The following is a 20,375-nucleotide window of genomic DNA, read 5'->3' as shown; positions in this document are numbered from 1 at the left end:
GATAATCAGTGACGCACAAATGTGACTGCAAAGTCCACTGATGATTTGGTCTACTTTATTCACACTACATGACTCCAGACTCATGACTGTATACATTTTTACATATTCACATAAATATAGTTACATCATATAACATAGGCCTTATAACTGAGTGCAAAAATTTTCATATTACATACAGTAACTGGATTAATCTACAAACAGCTTAAAAATGAAGTAGTGCATCCTGCTACAAGAACCTATTCCTTAACATGAGACAAATCTAATAGAAAAACAGCTTGTGATGACTTTCTCAATCTTCAGACCTGATTTAAAAAAAGCAGTGCACAAATTCTTATAGTTATAACACATATGTCTAGAAAAATGAGTAAAAACTGGCCAAGCTCTCTAACAGAGTTAGAACAAAACTGGGTGGAGGAAAATGAGTAGGTGGGGCACAAGAAGTTGGAGACAGTTAAAAGCAAAAGGTGGGCCTTTTATAAGAAAATATTCACATCACAGTCAAAATAAGAAACTGGCTATTTCCTTTTTCCATCAAATTTTTGGCAGCAGTAGTTACATCATATTCTGAAGAATCCAGCTTGCGTGCAGAGTCACTCGGGTAAGACTGTGTGCAACTATACACCTTTTGCTGCTAAATTACATTATACTGTATTACAGCATATTGCATGCATCATTCTCAGGAAAGCATTCATCTCATGTCTGAGAGCCTTGTTAACTATATAAAAACATAACATTGTAGTTAACTAGTAGTTGCCACATACTGAAATTAATAAAAAAAAAATATCTTTTGGCCATGTGTCTATTGGGAAATGTGTGAATGATAGTAAAAGTGAAATTAAAAAAAGTTAGATATGGCAATTAAAAAGAAAGTGAACCTTGTTTGACTAAATTATTTTAGTATGCATTTTGTATGGTTGGAAGAAGTCTACAGCGCAGCCTAAAAAAAGAAGCCGTGTAATTAATCTGTCCATTGAAAAGTATAAAAATTTGAGGTGAGATTATTGCCTGGAAATTAATTTGTCTGCATTTAAAACTGCACCACATCAATTATTTTTGCCTTCACTGCACCTCGACTAATAATGACAGTGCACTGATTTTTTTTTTGTTACTTATAATAAAGAATGAACATCTGTGAAACCTGAGAAAAATGCTTTTTACTAGATATAATACAATAAATACAAATTCTGGGTTATTTACAACATTCTGCCCCCGAGGTAGCTATATCTTACTACACGTGCTGCAGATTTCAGCAGTTTCTGTCATTACAAGGAACAAAAGAACAAAATGTCTGTGGCTTTACACCTCACTGTAATCTGCATCACTATGTCTTGGTGTTTTCCGGAGCTCTGCCTTAGATAGGGGCTGTTTAAACCAGTCTGTTTCATCATCAAGATCTGTGAACTCCAGCACATCCTCATCATCGAAGCACCAGCCTGGCCAGTCCACAGTTACACCCAGTGGCGTGACAGGTCTAATGGAAAACGATGGGAAAGACAAATAATTCTTATGCTTTTTTCTAATAGACAGTAATGTGCATCCTACAGTAACAACCTCAATTAATATCTGGCTATGCAGTATTGTGTAAAAATTATGTTCACTATATATATACACATATATATATTTAATTATTCAGTGGCAAACACAAATGATGGGTACTGCATGTAGGCATTTCTTGTCTTGCAGTACACATATAGTCAGTACTGAGATCAGTGAAATATGTACAGATTACATACTTTTGTGTGCTTGTGTTGTTGAACATCCCATTCCAAGGATATGGTTTACCCATTTTGGACCATGGCTGTGGGGATTTGTGGCTATTCATTTGCAAAAGCATGAGTGAGGCTGGGAATTGATTTCAGGTCAGTGTGCTATCTGTGTTCAAATTCATCCAATTGGTGTTCAAGGGGGTTGAAGTCAGGGCTCTGTACAGCCCAGTCTCTTTCTTAGCAACCCTTTTGTGGACCTCATTTTGTGCAATGTCATGCTGGAACAGGCATATACATCAAGCATGTATTAAGGGAAAAACATCATTCTACAGCATACAAAGACATTTTAGATGATTATGTGCTGCCTGCTTTAAGCCAACAGTTTGGGGAAGGATAGCATATGGATGTAATAGTGATACAAATACTTTTGACCATAAACTGAAAGTTAAAGCCATTATTATTATTGCTTGTTACCTGTAACAATAAGTAAAGGATAGGCATTTAATTAAAAACATTATGGCCATTATGGTCTCAGATCTTTGCATAATACAGTAAATGAAAAGGTAGATAAATTAGGAGTAGAGTAGATTCAGCTGACAAAGTTTTTTACTGTGTAGGCAGAAGCACACAGTAAGATCAAGACACAGACATAAAACACAGAATGAAACTACTTTTTTTTCACTCTAAAATCTCATGTTTTATAGTCATTTCTTTCTCTGGGAACAAACAACATCGAAAAAAACAGAGAATTTCAGATTTTAGTAATAATTCCGTTGGATGAATTTGAATGTGATTGGAAAACTAGACAAATCTAGATAAACAGCTAGAAAAATGAGATGCAACCAAAGAGGAAAAAAAATTCATCTTAAAGTCAGGACCAGCATAGCACTGCCCAATGGATGTCTAACTCTTTTATTCATGATTTAGATAACAGACAACAAAGCATTAAAAAAGTACCTGTTTTTCCTGTCATTGTCACTGCTGTCCACGCTGGTTTCCGTCCTTTTATGAGGGCCAAACCATCTTGATCCAAATATCACCAACTCTGGCTTGCTCTCTCCTGTTCTTGGTGATGATGACAGTGTGGTGCAGTCAGTGTTGGAACTTTGAAGAGAAGTCTTTTCTAAATGTTTCCCCTCTATTTTTGCTATTCCACGCTCCCTCTCCCGCTCCATGGCCCTATTTAGTAGGCCCTGCAGAGGGGAGGACTTTATCTCAGGGAAGGATTCACTCCTCTGGGGTTTAATTTTGGGTATTTTCTGATGGAAGTTCTTATTATGTGTCCCTTTTGGCAGTTCAGACTCAGAATCTGATGACCTCTCATAAGGAACATTCCAGAACGCACCTCGGTTCTGCTTTACAGAAGCCATCTTAAGCACCAGGTGGTCCTCGGTTTTGACAGATGTATTGGAGGGTCTGCGAACATTATGGTTCTCTTCAGAATCTGAGACTGAGTTGGAGGAGCCTCCATCAGCTGACATTCTCCTTGGGCCCTGGAGTGGAGCAGACGGCTGAGAATTCATGGGACGTTTCCTTCGTAACCTTGGAGAATTTAATATTCTCGTGAATGTCCATGAATCTGAAAGAGGTTCGTTTTCATCACCTGACTGGTGAGACCAAGAATCCTGCCGCAGATCTGGTTTCTGGGACTGCTGCTGTCCAACAATGATTGCAGACTCGGCTGGTGTAAATTTACTTGGTAATAAAAACTGTCCACTGGTTGGCAACTTGTTTTCCCTTAATTCACCAACTAACAGATTATGTGGACCAGTGGATTTGTTGGTCTCATTGACGAATGAGTCTTGTTGTGGGAAGGCATTGGACTTTTTTTGTGATTGCACTTTGTGATTCCATGTTACCCGTCTTTCAATTGTCAGATTATTCACAATGTCCCTTTTACTTTCACAATGTCCGTTTTTACCTCTGTCTCTCCGTTCAGTTTCTTTTGTCGTGTTGTGTTTGTCATTAAATTTTTGGTCTCCGTTTTGCATTTTTTTGCTCAAAAATTGGGAATGAACATGCTGTTTATGCAAATTTTCCTCTTCTCTGTCTAACTGTACAGTTGTAAACCTAAGAGTAGAAAAATGACTTTTGTACTTTAACTGTTCTTCTGTGTCAGTGATGTTCGGTAAATTGACTGGAAGTATTCTGTATTCTGACTCCTCTAGAATCTGATCACGAAGCTCCTCAGGTTCTCCTGTCTCTATTTTTCGTAAAGACTGCAAGGCTTCCTGTAAATCGAAAACAGTCAAATGTTTTGTGGTTAAAACAACTGAAATTAAAGCTGAAACTAAACTTAGATAGCTCGAAATCAGAAGAATTTAATTAGGTGTTCAGGTTGAATCAAACTAGGATTAAGCTTGTCAGCACAGAATTGCATTGAATGATGGAATTTCTAAATATTTTAAAAGCACACAGCAAACTTCCAAAGACTTATGAGCCTTGTGTGTTCTAGTTTAATGCCTTACCTGGGCTTGGTGGATTGTAGTGATCCATACTGCACAGCTTTCTGGGCTGTGAGTCGAAACGCTGTACACACTGACAGGGCAGCCAAGATCACTCACCTCCATCAAGACAAAAGAGTCTAAAAGTCAGAGACAGAGACACAGAGAAGTATAAGCAAACCCTCTACATTCACATGCAGAACAAAACAGAGATATGGACAAATAGTCAAAAATCTGATAAAATAGACATCAAAGTTTTAGCTTAGATAATATACTCTATGTATATATACTACTACAGTAAACTTGACTTAAGGTGTAGTTTTTGTGCTAAAACTAAAAATTCTGATGAAAAATGCCAATACATCTTCAGCTTTTCACTACTCATTGAGTCTGATTTGTATTGTTCACAGTGAATGGGATCAGATAGATATTTAAACAATTAAATAATAATAAAATAAATAATTTATCCAGCAAAACTCATCCTACTAAATTACTGGCAAACTCTTCTCCACCACTTTAAGACAAACCTATATGGGTTTTGTGAAACGTTCAGAGACATTACATTTGAGACACATTGTAAGGTGTAGTTTGATATGGTTTGATATTAAGCTTACATTATATGCTCACCAGCCACTTTAACACCTGCAGCATTATGCATAATCTCATGCAGGTACAAGTCAAAAATAAAACATCAGAATGGGGAAAATATGTGATCCCAGTGACTCAGACTGTGTCATGGTTCTTGGTGACTACTGATCTCCTGTGATTTTCATTCAAATCATTCACAAGGGACGGTTTGAATGGTGGTGAAAAATAGTTCTGCAGGTGGAATTGTCTTGTAGGCGACAGAGGTAATGATGCAAGACTGGTGCAAACTGACATGCAGATTATGGTTAGATGGTCTACAAAAGCAGATGATCACACTGGGTTTCAAGAACAAGATTCTGAGGCTACAGTCGGTACAAAACTGGTCAACTGAAGATTGTCAGGTGATATTCTGAATTTTTTCCTCATTAAGATGTTTAATGTTGTTCTGATGTTTCTGTTAAAGTGCCTAATGAGTGTGTAGTGAGTAGTCTCAGATTTACATTTAGTAGCATTTGGTACAATAAAGACCAAATCAAATTTCTCTGAGATCATGGATATAAACATATTGTTTTAATGAAAGCACTAATAATGTCAGTATTGTTGATTGTATGTAAACTCAATGCCAGTGCACTGACTCATGGTACAGTGTGCATGACAGTTTAGATCAATGTTTTCATTTTGTCAAACATTCAAGTCAAACACAAAAGGAGTTTCCAATCATTAGATCCTAAGATATGCAGAAATAAAAGCTATGACCATTTTGCTTATGATGTGTAACATTTGCATCTCTCTATGCTGGGATTTACCTAAAGGTAGAATAAATTTCCTGCTCATTAATATGAGCCTACACACATGCAAATTGTAGAATTTCTAAAGACACTTCATCATTGTAATACATGGAAGATGCAGTAGGTTTTAATAATTATAACACTTATTATGTATGGTGGTACTGTATGTATAATTAAAAAAATGCTAAGCTAAATTATGTTCTCGAACTTTTTTTAAACAAAGAAAAAGACCCTGCCCCTGTTTATTGTATATTGTAACTTATTTGTCTTAATATTGCCAAAATGTTCTTTCCGAAACCATATTTTTTTTATTCTGTTGTTTTGGGGTTTTATAAAATATGGGGTTTTATAGCAAATAGCAAATAAAATATGTGTTTCATGAATTCAAGCATGTCTATGCAGCTCACACTAGATTAAAATCTCCTGATTCAAACAGAACCCGATAAACAAGTGTAATATCTGTGTCAGCATCAGCATGTTAAACAAACCAAGTAATTAAGTTAGCACACTGTTATCTAAAAATGCAATAAAACAACAAATTATTATTATTATTATTATTATTATTATTATTATTATTATTATTATTATTATTATTATTATTATTATTATTCATGCATACAAATAACTGATAACACTTTATTTATGGAGCACATATTAGATATAAATAAAGGTCTGCTTTTTGTTTAATAAAGAACAAATTAGAGCCTCTTAAATCACATTATTCTTTAGACTATTCATAATTTGCATTGTTCAATAATTAAGGATCTGTTTTGTGAAAGTAACTAATAAGTTGCAAATTACTGTGCATGAGTATTAAACTACTAATACTTTCCTATATTTTAAGTTATTTCAAAATTATCTACAGATGTCTCTGATGTTTAGATTTCATCAGAGATTAAACGATTGGAATTATGCCTTTGGTGTTCTCTGTTTTGTAGATGCAGCATACGCTGGCCTACTTTTCTATCGTGGCAAGATATATAAGACTTTAGAACACGGGAGACAATCTGACATGTTAAATCTTTTTAGCTTCCGATTAGTGATAATTAAAACTCAACATGAGACACATTATTAGAGACCCATGAAAATGTAGGAATAAAGAATGTAAGTGTTATTGAACAAATAATACAAGCAAAATTAACATCAAATATGTGCTCCATAAGATAAAATGTTACATAATAATTATTTATATCAGACTTTGATATTTCAGCTTTAATTGTGGATTAGGGTTAAAATTGGAATTGGGGTTTTAAAAGTAAACATTCAGAAGCTTAAGTTGTGATAACACCAACACCACAGGGCTACTGGTTTAATCTGTAGCTTGAAAATAAGGCTGTGGTTTATGGAGCTAGAAGGTGCTTCCGAAGAAAATAATACGAGAGTTTATAAAACTCACAGCCATCCTTAAGTTCTGCACAGTGGATTCTGTCCAGGGACAGTGGGGGGCGCACAACCTTCTGCTTGTCTGATTTCTTCTGGGTTTTGGTCAGCAGTAGCACATCAGTAAACAGCAGCACCACCACCTCCAGCTACAACACAAGAATTAATGCTACTACTTTGTAAATGTGTAAATCTCAGATTCCATGCAAAACAATGCAATTCATTATTTTTAATGATACCACTGAATCTGAAACAATATCATACAATGTGATATGCTTTTAAATATTAAGGCAATAAAAAATCAATATTTTATGCTCCCTGCCAGTGAATCTGCTATGATAGGAACTGTAAGAAATTACAGATTGTATGCACCCAGATTCCACTCCAAGATACACGTCAGAAAGAGCTCATTCCCAAAAAGGCTTAAGTATCATAAGGCAATATATGTTTAGAACTCTAAATAAATAACCTTGATTAAATGTTAGTATAGGAGCTGCAGCAGGAAATCAAGGACCGTCAATGACATTTAAAGACATCCGGCTAGATAACAGTGTGTGACCCAGCCATTTGAGAGACACTCAGTTCTTACACTCACTGCACATTTAAAGCAAAACTCTCTTTAAACTATAAACAAGAAAAACAGTATAAAATGCTTGAGCAGGATTTGTCCTGTGTACTTCTTGACTCTGATGAACCCAAAGAACTTCATTTATTTTGTCACTGCTACGCTGGAATAAAATTTCCTCTTCTTATAGTTTAGAAATATGACAAATTTTTTACATAAAAGAAATTATAATCCATATTATTATATAATTATAATTCTAACAGAATTAGGATTGTTGTATTAATTGTTTCAGCCACTGGCTTTAAGCACTCCTACTCCTTTGTGTCACAAGCAATTGCATCTTGCAAATTTCATTACATTTCTCACCTTACTGTCCTTCCTTCCTCTGACCTTCAGGGTCTCTCCCATTATAAGCTTGCGTATGACCTTGGGTTCTGTACCCCGTATAGGGGTAGTTAAATCGAAGCGGCAGAACTCCTGCATGTGCTGAGACACATAAACACTCACAGTCATTGAACCTTTCAAACAAATAATAATAATGGTCATTTAATCATCCACTTACCTTTTCTATTTCTTCACTCATCCCATGTAATTCATATCCCTCTATCTTTTGGGACATAGCAAAAAGTGCCAGCTCATCATCCTTAAAAAGCAAGTAGTCATTGATGCTGTCCAGAAACTGACTGACACTGTTTATCTAAAGGAGAGAGAGAAAACATGCATATACACACTGCTACTGAAAATAAAATGAAAAACTTTTAGATCTCAAATCTGATTGCTCGGAAGATGACATTAGTGTCAGCTGTTAAATTAAAGCTCATTTTAATATGTTGTTGTTTCTATAATAATATGTCATGCACAGAGACATGACTGGTAGACACAATTCAGATTATCTAAATATACTTTTGTTGATTTATTATTTTTCTATATCAGCACCAGTTACAGAACAGTTTTAGCAGCTGATATATATCTTAGTAGTTACAATTCAAGAAATAGAATAATTTAAAGAAATATTATAATTAGAATATCTAAAGGAACAGATCATTCCATTTAGAAACATTTGTGAATCTCATTTTTTATTTTATTGGAGAAACTACAGTCTTTCTACTGGAAGGCTTTTTATTATTATTATTATTATTATTATTATTATTATTATTATTATTATTATTATTATTATTATTATTATTTTATTACTACTGTGTATGTCCAAAAGGTCCATGTACAGTTGTAAGAGACTGTTGTAGTTCTCCATTCAGATGTCTTACCATGCTGTTGAGTGTTTGCTGTGTATATGAGTCCTGTGTAGTCTTCAGGATGGCCTTTAAAAGTAGGGGGTACTTCGTGATCCTTTGGTGGGGCTTTGCCTGCATGTCACCCAGCCGCATTCGCCCACATTGGGGATGAGTCTCCACCCACTGCATACGGAAACCCAGAACGGAAAAATAAAATGCACATTTTGTTTTACAACGTTGGAAAATTTTAATAAATTCTACATCAAAGTGCCTCGTTTTTGTATTTACAGAATATCATTATTGCATGATGAATGGCACAGTAACATGTACAACCAAGAACAACATTTAATATGTATAACTATGATAAGTTTTATATATAGTGATATTATTTTGTATTGTATTATTTTATTATTCAGATTTGTGTGGCAGTAAATAAATTGTGTAATGCTAAAAGCATAATATGACTGTAGTACCATAAGAAAAATGTTAAAGTGTGGGTTTATTTCCTGCTGTCTGCGTGTGAACTCCAGATTTCTCTCCTCCTCCCAACAATAATCCAAATATGCAGAGAAACGATCTGCAAACTAGGAGAACAATGTAGGGTTAGAATGTGGAGCAGGGTAGAAAAATGATGTAGTTATTACTGGTGTAGAGAATGTTTGGTGCTTGTTAAATACTTGCAAACATCCTGGCTCAAGCTTTAAAGGGTCAAAAGGTTGGCCAGTCAATCTGACATTCTGCAACATAGGGTACATCACTTCAAGCCAGAAGCGTCTGTGGGCATCGAGGATGGAGTGTATGTTAGAAAAGAGCTGGGCAGACGAAACCTGCAAGACAGATATATTTAAGTGAAGGCTATAAGCTTACATTGGGCTGCTTCTACACACCTACACAAAACCGCACTCAGATTAATGCAGTTTTTCCAGATTGTCAGCAGAAACATGTACTACTTATGTTTCCATAGTGCAAGTCTGGTGCATATTCAAACAAAAACCGAATGTTCCAATAAACAAAAGAAAATGTATTATGAATAACTGTTCTGAAAATTAAGACAAAGATGATGCAACTGGTCTGAATGTTGAGCTTATTCAGTCTATCGATAATAAGTTTGTCATGTGCAGAAAAAAGACACATAGCTTAAAGGTAAAGTGCAAACCTCATTAAGAAATCCGTGCCGATGAACATGCTCCAGTGCAGCAAGAACAAGCTGTAAAATGTAAGGAGTTTATAGATAAACTGCAAGAGAAATGTAGAATAATACAGAGATGTAATTCATTTAATCACCAAATGAAACTGATGAAGGTGTGCAAGATCTGAGAATGGAACTGAAGAATATTTCAATATAGAAAAATAGTATATGAGAAAAAAAAGATTATTATGCTATGAAATTATTCTGACTCCAATCAAACCTCGTCATCAGATTTCTTTCTAACTATAATTTGAGTAGTAGCTGCTGGAGTCTTACATCAGTGATAATGGTAAGTTTGCTGATGTAGATGAATTCGGTATAAAGGAGTTCCCACAGCGCCTCCTGCTGGTGTCTCTGGGTCTTTGGCATTGTCTATAAAGAAAATAATTTCATATCAATACAAATATTTTATTTCCAAATAATTATTCTGTCAGTGTTTTATTTAATTTCTCAAAGCTATTTTATCCAGTTTTCTTTTCCTCCTTATACCATCCAAGCCTACACAGTCTGCTCTTTTCCATCACCCAACTCCTCCTTTCCATCACATGCTTCACCCCTCAACCTCTTGTCATAATTATGCTAGAATCTTAGATAGTTTACCTTGTGAGAGTGCACTAGGTCAGTCCAACTTTTCTCCAAGACTTCATCTTTGTCTCCTTCTTTGGACCCCCAATTGAGTTTATCAGGAACGGGGAACGACTGCAAAGTCTGTTTCAACACCTCCATCGGTGACTGGCCTCCACCTGCAATGCCTCGCTCCTGATAGGAACAAACAGAAAGTAGACATGGAAAGGTGAAAGGAAAAAATACAGCCAGTGTGAACTAGGTGACTATATGTAGTTCACACTGGGTGTATTTTTTCCTTTCACCTTATGTGTTCTAATGAAAAACAATTTTTAAATGAAAATAAAAATTCTTTATTTTTTTATCTTAAAAATCCCGCTTTTATTATATCAACATAAAGCAAACCAGTGTATGTTTTGAAAAATGGTTTGTACCTCCTGCATGGGAGTTTTATCAGGGCGGTCACTGAACAGATCCTGAATATGAGGCCCTCTAGATTTTGGAAAGCCTTTCCCTAATGTTGCTACTGGACGCACCTTCAGCTTCTTTTTCTGTGAATATCACAATTATTTGTAGAATTTTATACAGACAATATATCATATAACACATATAGAATCAAACCATGTAGAATACCCAAGAGACACAAATCTATTCATCACTTGAAATTTTACTATTTATATTTTTTCTAATATTGTATAGTAATTAATTACACAGGTAAAGGACAGGCTTATTGTTCAGTTTTTTAATTTTTGTTATGTATGTACAATGAAAGAAATAAGTGATGTAGTAAGATCATAATAATATTTTAATAATCTAGCCAGTAAAAACGTGTCAAATCTAAACATGCGTGTCGTCAGTGTGAATCATAATAATATTGTAAGAATATTAGGGTCCTGAAAGTACCCTTTGCATAAAGACACACACACGCGCACACACACACACACACACACACACACACACACACACACACAGAGAGAGAGAGAGAGAGAGAGAGAGAGAGAGAGAGAGAGAGAGAGAGAGAGAGAGAGAGAGAGAGAGAGAGAGAGATTTGTACATTTTTATCACTATGAGTACTAACAGAAATTGGAACAGGCATAAATGGAGGAGGCACCAGATGGCGCTGTTGTTTCGATTTTGCAGAAAAATGAACACGTGCTCTACTGTGTAACCTACCATAGTAACAAATTAGTATAAACCGAGCATCAAACTAATACAAACTGACTAGACTGGATTTTCAGTAGGGATATATACATTATATATAAGTTTGTGTGACAAAAACGTACCTGATGACCCACACTGTGGAATTTATGTTTGTCTGCTGCCTTCTGGTGGCTAACCAGTGCATCTGCAAATTGTCTCCCAAATCCATCCACATCATCACTTTCTTTATGTCTTTCTGCCTCTTTCAGTTTCTCCATACGTCCATGCATTCCCTGGGTCTTCAGAGCATCTTTATCTGGATGGTATGGCATCACATCCTCTGTAGCTCATGATGGCAGAGGTGCATGATTCCTGAGATCATGGTATATGAGAAAGATCAAAGAGAGAGAGAGAGAGAGAGAGAGAGAGAGAGAGAGAGAGAGAGAGAGAGAGAGAGAGAGAGAGAGAGAGAGAGGAGGCATACATTTATAGTATAGTCCTGAAAGTCTGAATAACATGAGCAGTAATGAAGCTATGAAGAAGGAACTAGTTACACCACAAGTTTCACAGGATTTGCGCAAGAGCGGAAACAGTAACAGTAGGCGACAACAAAAATCTGTTCTAATTCAGCAGCATTAAGAAATCAGTCTAAAACACTAAACACAAACACTTAACCAGTCTCAATACCATTCTTTTTACATAACACAAAAAACAATGAACTTAATCTGATCTATCCAGACAGAAAAATGGTTTATAAAATGATTCTTGTCATTTAAATGGTTAGTGTTTGTACAAAATTAAATATGATGGTATGTTAATCGTATTGTGAAAATACCAACTGCTTCCCATGAGCTTAAATTTGAACAAATTGCTGTTAAAAAAATAAATATATGATTCACTAACCACACACACACATGCTTAGAGAGATGAGACACAACAATCCACCCACGAATGACATTACTACCTATCAAAACACCAGTTCTATTAAAGATCACTGAATAGGTACATTTTCCATGCAAAATATGGAAATTCTCTGTCTCTATGTCATGTACATAAAGTATCTTCTTTAAATCCTCTTCATTCACATATCACTACATTGGTGGAACATACAACCTTCATGTATCTTCATATGAAGTCACATTAAAAGGAAGTTACAAACTGCCCACCTGCGTTATAATAATTTCTCATCCAAACACACCCACGTGCAGTGTTCAAAACTCTCATGTTAAGATACTGACACTAAATTACCTGGGTAAAGCTCCATTAATCGTCCTCAAGTAGCCATCTTCAGTTTTTCTCTCTGCTCCAATCTGGCTTCCACACTCTATTCTTATCCCTCCCTCAATCTTTGTCCGTCGATCACTCTTTAGAAGTGCTTTCAAAAGTAACTGGTCTAACAAGAGAAGCAGGATTCTTCTGTATAGTCTTCCTCATTACAGTTAAGGAGTGCTCACCAAAGTATTTTTTTTTATTCTTCTATTCAGGTTTTGCCTGCTGTCTTTATTCATTAGAAAACATACATAGAAGTAAAAGAGGTCATGGCAGTGCATTAACATACTCAGTTTACAATTTTATTGTATGAACATTATCACAATGCAACCTTACAGAATGCCGGGTGTAAATGAAGATCCTAATGAGCTTTCCAGAGGTAACAGCAGCAAAGGAAAACCCCATAAGAGGAAACAGACTCAAACAGGAAGGTGTCCTCTTCTGACACTTGGTGTTTATAGTATGAATATATATCATTACATTATGCATTCACTGTTTAATTTAATAGAATTGTTTCATCTTATGTTCATATCAAACATCAGCATGGTTGTTTAGTGACAGACTGGCAAATTTGAGTATTTCAGAAACTGCTGATCTGCTGGGAGTTTCTGAAGAGTCTTGTTTTGGTGAACAAGTGCTAAGTTCAAAATCAAACTGTTCTTGACTGAACAAGAACCATGCCATATTAAAAGTTATTTGTATTACATTTTCCACATTCTGATATTGGATATGTACATTAACTGAAGCTCTTGACCTATATCATATAGATGAGCAAGTATTCAGGTGTTCCTAAATATGGGGTGGTTATTACAGGGTTATTGTAAATACAGACTGTCCACAACAGCACATGCAGATATCTCCTAACAATTGAGCATCAGGATAAATTAGATGACTACATGGGGTGTGATGAGCCATAGAAGCAGAAGGGTATCAGGATCAAGCATCAGCATTCCTCTTTAACACACACTCACCCAAAGTCTTTGAAATGAACAATATGCAACCAGTGTGCAAACAGGAACAGATTTAAACTATACCAGGAAACCTAATGTTTTAATTAGCAAATTATCAAAGCCTAAAATATCAAGTTTTCAATCTGTATATGTTTCATGATAACTACCAATGACAGAATGGTAGAAGGAAGCAGGAGCAAAAAATCATAAAAGACTTAAGTGCCCAATGTGGAATGCAGAGAGACAACATGCCATTCATTATACTTAGATATGAAGAGTAAACACTATATAAAGACACTCTTCTTACTTCCTGAGCTTATAAGTTCTAATATCACAAATCAACTAAACAAAGCCATATTACATCACAGACACAATAATCTTCTCAGCTCTAGGAAGCTGGTGGCTTCCACTGCACCGAATACCAAAGAACATGAGCAGTTTCCCTCTAGTAAAGATCTGGGAAGTAAGCTTGATACACTGAAAAGACTCTTTAGTGATTTAGCTTCTTCCTGGTACCGAATTCATGGAAGATGGCCAAGTTTACAAGTTGATTAACATCTCTGCTGATCTGAGTTCATAGCCTGGACTTGTCTGGACTGGTATAGTGAAAGTGAGTGTGGTCTCAATCATGGAGGCGTAGTGCAGTCCCAACATTGCCTGAACTTGAAATTCTTGAACTTCTTATTGGATTATGTTCACAAGATTTAGGAATTCAGCAGTAGGTACTGTTGGGGTGTTGTTTAATTACAGTAAAGAGGGGGCTTCTTCTCAGACATAACAAGTAAATGTGTACAACTGTTTTATTACTCTTGCCAGAAAGGAGATGGGACATAAAATGGTTGACATCCTAAAAATATTTTTTTAAAAATTATTTATTAAGGAGTGGAAAACTGCACATAGCTGAAGTTCAATAAAAAAATGTGAATTGCATAGCATTCAATTTCCATAACCTAAGCATTAGCTCATTAATAATGAATATGATATGCAATATAATATGAACATGATATGCTAATCATTATAAAATATATGCAAATCATTACATAATATTTTCAAAACTCTTAGGTATAATGCTGATTTAATTTTGCCTTACAAGCTGTATAACTAAAGCAGCAACTGAAAGAGAAAGGAAGCAGAAGAAGAAAAAAAACATAAAATAACACATACACACCCTAAATAGCGTATTGATTTTCTTTAGAATTTGCTGCCAAAATATAAATTGAAATTTAGCACAACAACAAAGTGTCTTCTTGAACTGTCTTACCACAGCAACAATAATGCACATGAGCAAACTTAGAACAAATTCTTACAATGTTCTTTTGTTTGCCCTCCTGTGAAAACCTACAGGTTTAATACAAATGTAAAACAGAGGCATTCCCTTTCAGAAAAGGTTTCATTTAGAACACCTTTAGAATGCTAGAACCATTATCAATGCAGAATACACTTTAGGTATATTTTTAATCTATGATGAAAAGCATTATGTACATATAAAATGTAATGTATATGATACTACAAACATATACCACTACTGCAAAGAGTAAACTCATAAATCCAAAATGGCCATATAGAGTTAGTGTGGTTCTGTACTATGTAGAGCTGCTTAGATGAGAAGGCTAAAATAGTCAGATGACAGTTTTCTTGAAAAATTGTCCGATTTCCACTCTTGAATACTGTGTCACTAACAAAAACTTTGCTAAACTGAGCAGCCCATCACAGGCTTATTGCATCTATAGCAGTAGATTCACTCAACCTAGGAACTCTGCAATACAGCCATAATGCTATTTAAAAAGACTAAATGAGTTACACACCACTGCTATAATAGTTTGCACTCAGCTTGAAAATATTGTGAAATATTTCGTAAGATTTTGAAATATTCGAAATTGCTGTGTATCCATACTTGATTTAAATTAAAAATAAGATAATGATGTCTTTTTAGAGGCATACTTGTCCTCTATTGTTTCTGCACAAGTGGTCAAATTCATATCCTTCAGTGTGTTCACACATTCCTGAAGGAGTGTGAATGGCAGGATGTTTTTTCCTCCTCTAGTACCACTTTCAACCCAAACCATCATCATCTGGTACTGGGCATCAGCAAATGCCCGGTTATCTCTTTCTGCCCTGCCGATGTCCTGCTCAGAGACGTCTAGGCGACGCACCAGTTCCTTAAAGCGGTTGACTGGGACAAGGCCCAGCACAAAGTAAATAAACTCGTGAGCTACAAAAAGGAGAAATAGAATGAGAAACAGAGGCAAAGTGGGTGTAATTAAAACAACACAACCTACAATAATAGTAATAATAATATTGTTAATAAGACTGCAGGCTAGTAATAACAAATAACACACAATCAATCACACATACTTTTGATCTCTGTTGGAACACAATCAGGTAGCACAGGCTCTGGTTGACCTGCTAACAGGCCTTGTTCAACTTCTTTGGCTTGTACGCATTTAGTTGTTTCAGTCTGCAGACAAGAAATAAACAGCTCATACACAGAAATATCACAATATTACACATTAGAATCCCAAATATTATAAACTTTTACACTACACTACCTGTCCCACTTGCTTCTCTGGGTCACTTGTCTTAGATGATTGTCTGTACAGAGTTTGAATCCTCTTCAAGTATTTGACTCCAATAATTATAAAGCAAACCAAACTACTAATTACCATGAATACAAACAGCATGAATGCTGCATGTAAAGGAAGACCTAGAAGTGAAATAATGTGCATACAAGTGACATTTTAGTTTTAAAAGAAATGAATCATATAATTATGAAAAGAATTCTTCAATAATAAGACACCTTAGGGGAGCTACAGCTTTATCAGCATTTCAAATAATGACTAAGCAAGTAAGGCATTAAGCACGTTTTGTGACAGCTTGTGTTTTTTAGGGAAGTTCCCTGATTTTTCATTTATGTCTGTCTGAAGTTTGAATTGCCTTTAAACGTCTGAGTCATGCTTACTTTGAAATGAGCGACACAATGATTTGAAACATTTCCAACTTATATTGCTGAAATAAAAATATGACTTTATACCATACTTCTGTATACAATACAGAGTAAGATCAGAATTTCACTAATACATGCATGCACACACACACACACACACACACACACACACACACACACACACACACACACACACACACACACACACACACACACACACACACACGTGTATCAGACCTGGAGCTGTTGTTGGGCTCATAGTGGGATTTTCTCGGCACAGCCCTCTACACTTAGAACTGCAGCTGGAAAAGAGCAAATGTTTTTCAGAACCACCACTCATATTATAAATCATTAAACATGTTATTATTTTTCTTTTCTACATTTTTTGTAAATAATTGCATGGAATACTGGTGAATCAAGAAACAATCTGGTCTTGCCAGTTAAATTTAATTCTTAGGAGTTAAACATATAAAGTTTGTATTAATCACATCTGTATTAATCACTGTTAGATCACATTACTGTTCCCATAATGCTGCTATTGTAAATTCACCCATAACAGAAGTAAAAGCCCAATTTAATGATGCCACATGTCTTACAGACATAAATAGATTAAGATCATATAGAATATCCATTCAGGGTTCTCTCTAAACACCCAAAACACATGCCTAGACTAGAACACCAGTATTGTTTTGTTGTTTTTTTTTAACTAAAATCGCAAACTGATTTTTTTTCTAAAAAGAAATTACATGCTTTTATTTTGTTCGTTGTTTTTTTTCTCAATTGATCAATTTTGTCAGAATTTGTCAGAATTGATTTTTACACATCATATGTTTTAATATTATTAACATAACTCATAGAGGTCATAGAGGACAGCATAGAGACCAGAGGTTTTTTTTCCCTGACAGCTGCTAGAATATTTGCTAAATATTAAAAAAAGGTTTCCTGCCTTAATAATCACTGATTCAAGCTGAAATTAGAACGGTTAATATAATATGTAAAGGAATTTGTGGCTACAAAATTCAAATGATTCTGAAATGAAATCCCATATGCTTTATAGTATCACTACATTACTTCACAATCAAACCAAATGCCTCACAGTACATAATAATACTTACTTTGTACACTGTGCACAGATTCCTTTAGCTACACGGTAATGGTTGTCTTTACATTCACACTCAGTGTTCCTCTCCCCTTCACCTGATTAAAACACGGGGTTGTCATTTTGAATGATAACAATAAAATGCAGCAATCAGATACTATATACCTGATGGATCTCTAAGGAGGTATGTGTTATATACACAGCAAAAGAAAGAGCAACGAGGGTACAGCAAGATTATATATATATATATATATATATATATATATATATATATATATATATATATATATATATATATATATATATATATACACATACACACACACACACACAGAGAGAGAGAGAGTGGGTGAGAAAGACAGAAGAAAGTCTTACATGGCCTGATCTCCCTTTCACCATCTCCACACTTTCGACAGGGATCACATGACATGGTAATTTCATTTATTACATTTTTGTAGTATCCTGCCTCACAGCCACATATTCTGTCTTTCTTATGCGTGCATGGTTCTATCTCAATTTCCTTAGCTGTCAGAATAGAGTAAAAAAAAGGAATAAAATGTTAGTCACTTTTTTAAAGCATCGCTGAACAAACATAGCTATAAAGATATGGACAAAAATCTAATTACAAGTTGAATCGCATGCTTTACGGCATGAGAAGCAGTTTGAGAAATGGTTTGCGTGGTCCTGATATGTTCCGTCTCTGCATTTCTCACAGACTGACCTCCTGCCCTCTCCTAAGCATTTCTGCTTTAGTTTAAATCCTGTAAACAAAAAAATAGAGGGTTTAATTCATAACAGAATTCATAATGGAATTCATAATAGAATAGTGTGTATTCATTAGACCACAGTAAAATTTTCTGAATATATATAACAGGTAAGGTCATCAATAAATTGTAAGTATTGTGCGAACATATATCGTATATATCGTATATTCATTCATTCATTCATTTTCTACCGCTTATCCGAACTTCTCGGGTCACGGGGAGCCCTGTGTCTATCTCAGGCATCAATGGGCATCAAGGCAGGATACACCCTGGACGGAGTGCCAACCCATCATAGGGCACACACACTCTCAATCACTCACACACTACGGGCAATTTTCCAGAGATGCCAATCAACCTACCATGCATGTCTTTGGACCGGGGGAGGAAACCGGAGTACCCGGAGGAAACCCCCGAGGCACGAGGATTCGAACCCCCAACCCTGGAGGTGTGAGGCGAACGTGCAACCCACTAAGCCACCGTGCCCCATATCGTATATTATGAAAGTATATTAAAGTATTGCAGTTTTTTCCATATCATTCAGCTCTACCTTCTAAGCAATCATTAGGATGATTACATATATACATACACATACACAATACACACACACACATATATATATATATATATGAGAGAGAGAGAGAGAGAGAGAGAGAGAGAGAGAGAGAGAGAGAGAGAGAGAGAGAGAGAGAGAGAGAGGGACCTTCCTACTGAAAGAAATCAGTGAAGATATCTGAACACTTGGGGCTTACCTGGTGGACACTTATCACAGCAGAACTCAGTATTCAGGTATTCATTCTCTTGACACGACACCGTTTTGTTAATGTTCTGCTCTTCTGTGAGATCACATTGCCTTATACCAGCCTGGTGTAAACAAAACAAGGGACAGGTTATGTACACTTGAATTTATCATGAACGATTGATAAGAAAACTCACTATGTATGAGTGAATCTTTAAACCATACAAACAGTGTGTGTTATATTTATCTCAGCTAGAGGCATTTCCTACCAGCAGAAACAAGATGCATGGCACACAAATCCTTTTCCATTCCCCAAGGTGGTGCCTCCTCTCCATGTTGGCATTTGGTACTTAGTTTCACTCCATTACAACCCTGAGCAGAAGAGAACAAGTACCAGAAGGGACCATGTCATTAAACACAACCTTCTCAATCGATTAAAACTGACTGTTCATGATTTGACTTCAAACTAATTTATTTGAATATGTAAATGAAATTAGAGACAAACTCTGTTCAAAGTCGCGACAACTTCCTTTTTTTCTCCTGAAGGCCTTTGAGGCTGAACATTTTCGAGGAAACGCGACATTTACAGGAGCTCTATATAGTGTGTCTGTCTCTTTATAAAGCTGATTTAATTAACCGTCACAAACCCGCTGCTGTTTCTTTTTTGTGCCTATATTTGTCTTTGACGTTATAAACTAAGTCGCAAACGATATAAAATGTTCTGTGGTGGTTTTTTTCCACCTTTTTTTTTAACTTTCTATATCAATCCGCCGCCCACAACCAGCGATACTGATCTAAAAGTTTCCGTGACTGCGGCGAAGTCGAACTTACTGAACACAGAAGAGTTCATCAGCCGGATTCCACAACACAAAGCTCTGCCGAAGTCATGAGTATTGGAGAGAGGCAGGTGTTAATTTAAAAAAGTAAGAAGAAAAATCGAGGTAAGAATCGAGTTAGTCCATTTCTTCTTCGAGAAAAAAGGAAGGTTGGCTTTACCGAGAAACTGCGTCACGTGCA

The 20,375-nt window shown here is 35.7% G+C and overlaps 2 protein-coding genes across 2 annotated transcripts; both read right to left on the bottom strand.

The window, feature by feature from the left end:
• Positions 1-38: 38 nt before the first annotated feature.
• plekhg6 (pleckstrin homology domain containing, family G (with RhoGef domain) member 6) lies at positions 39-12,984 on the bottom strand. Its single transcript, XM_027150031.2, has 15 exons — positions 12,845-12,984; positions 11,740-11,968; positions 10,891-11,007; positions 10,493-10,651; positions 10,169-10,264; positions 9,860-9,910; positions 9,381-9,530; positions 9,177-9,287; positions 8,737-8,886; positions 8,034-8,168; positions 7,838-7,957; positions 6,923-7,055; positions 4,175-4,290; positions 2,664-3,937; positions 39-1,471 (listed from the first exon to the last, which is right to left on the bottom strand). Exons 2-15 carry the CDS (start codon positions 11,926-11,928, stop codon positions 1,297-1,299), a joined length of 2,976 nt encoding a protein of 991 aa, XP_027005832.2. The 5' UTR covers positions 11,929-11,968; positions 12,845-12,984; the 3' UTR covers positions 39-1,296.
• Positions 12,985-14,669: 1,685 nt separating this feature from the next.
• Positions 14,670-20,342, bottom strand: tnfrsf1a (tumor necrosis factor receptor superfamily, member 1a). Its single transcript, XM_027150033.2, has 10 exons — positions 20,190-20,342; positions 19,628-19,730; positions 19,372-19,483; positions 18,485-18,619; positions 18,234-18,383; positions 17,875-17,956; positions 16,997-17,061; positions 16,365-16,519; positions 16,171-16,273; positions 14,670-16,027 (listed from the first exon to the last, which is right to left on the bottom strand). The coding sequence occupies exons 2-10, from the start codon at positions 19,691-19,693 to the stop codon at positions 15,720-15,722; spliced, it is 1,176 nt and encodes a 391-aa protein (XP_027005834.1). The 5' UTR covers positions 19,694-19,730; positions 20,190-20,342; the 3' UTR covers positions 14,670-15,719.
• Positions 20,343-20,375: the final 33 nt, after the last annotated feature.

This window comes from Tachysurus fulvidraco, chromosome 3, assembly GCF_022655615.1.
Source record: "Tachysurus fulvidraco isolate hzauxx_2018 chromosome 3, HZAU_PFXX_2.0, whole genome shotgun sequence".
NCBI classification, from domain to species: Eukaryota; Metazoa; Chordata; class Actinopteri; order Siluriformes; family Bagridae; genus Tachysurus; species Tachysurus fulvidraco.
The sequence above is the reverse complement of the archived record's forward strand: the minus strand, read 5'-3'. Positions and strand labels throughout refer to the sequence as shown.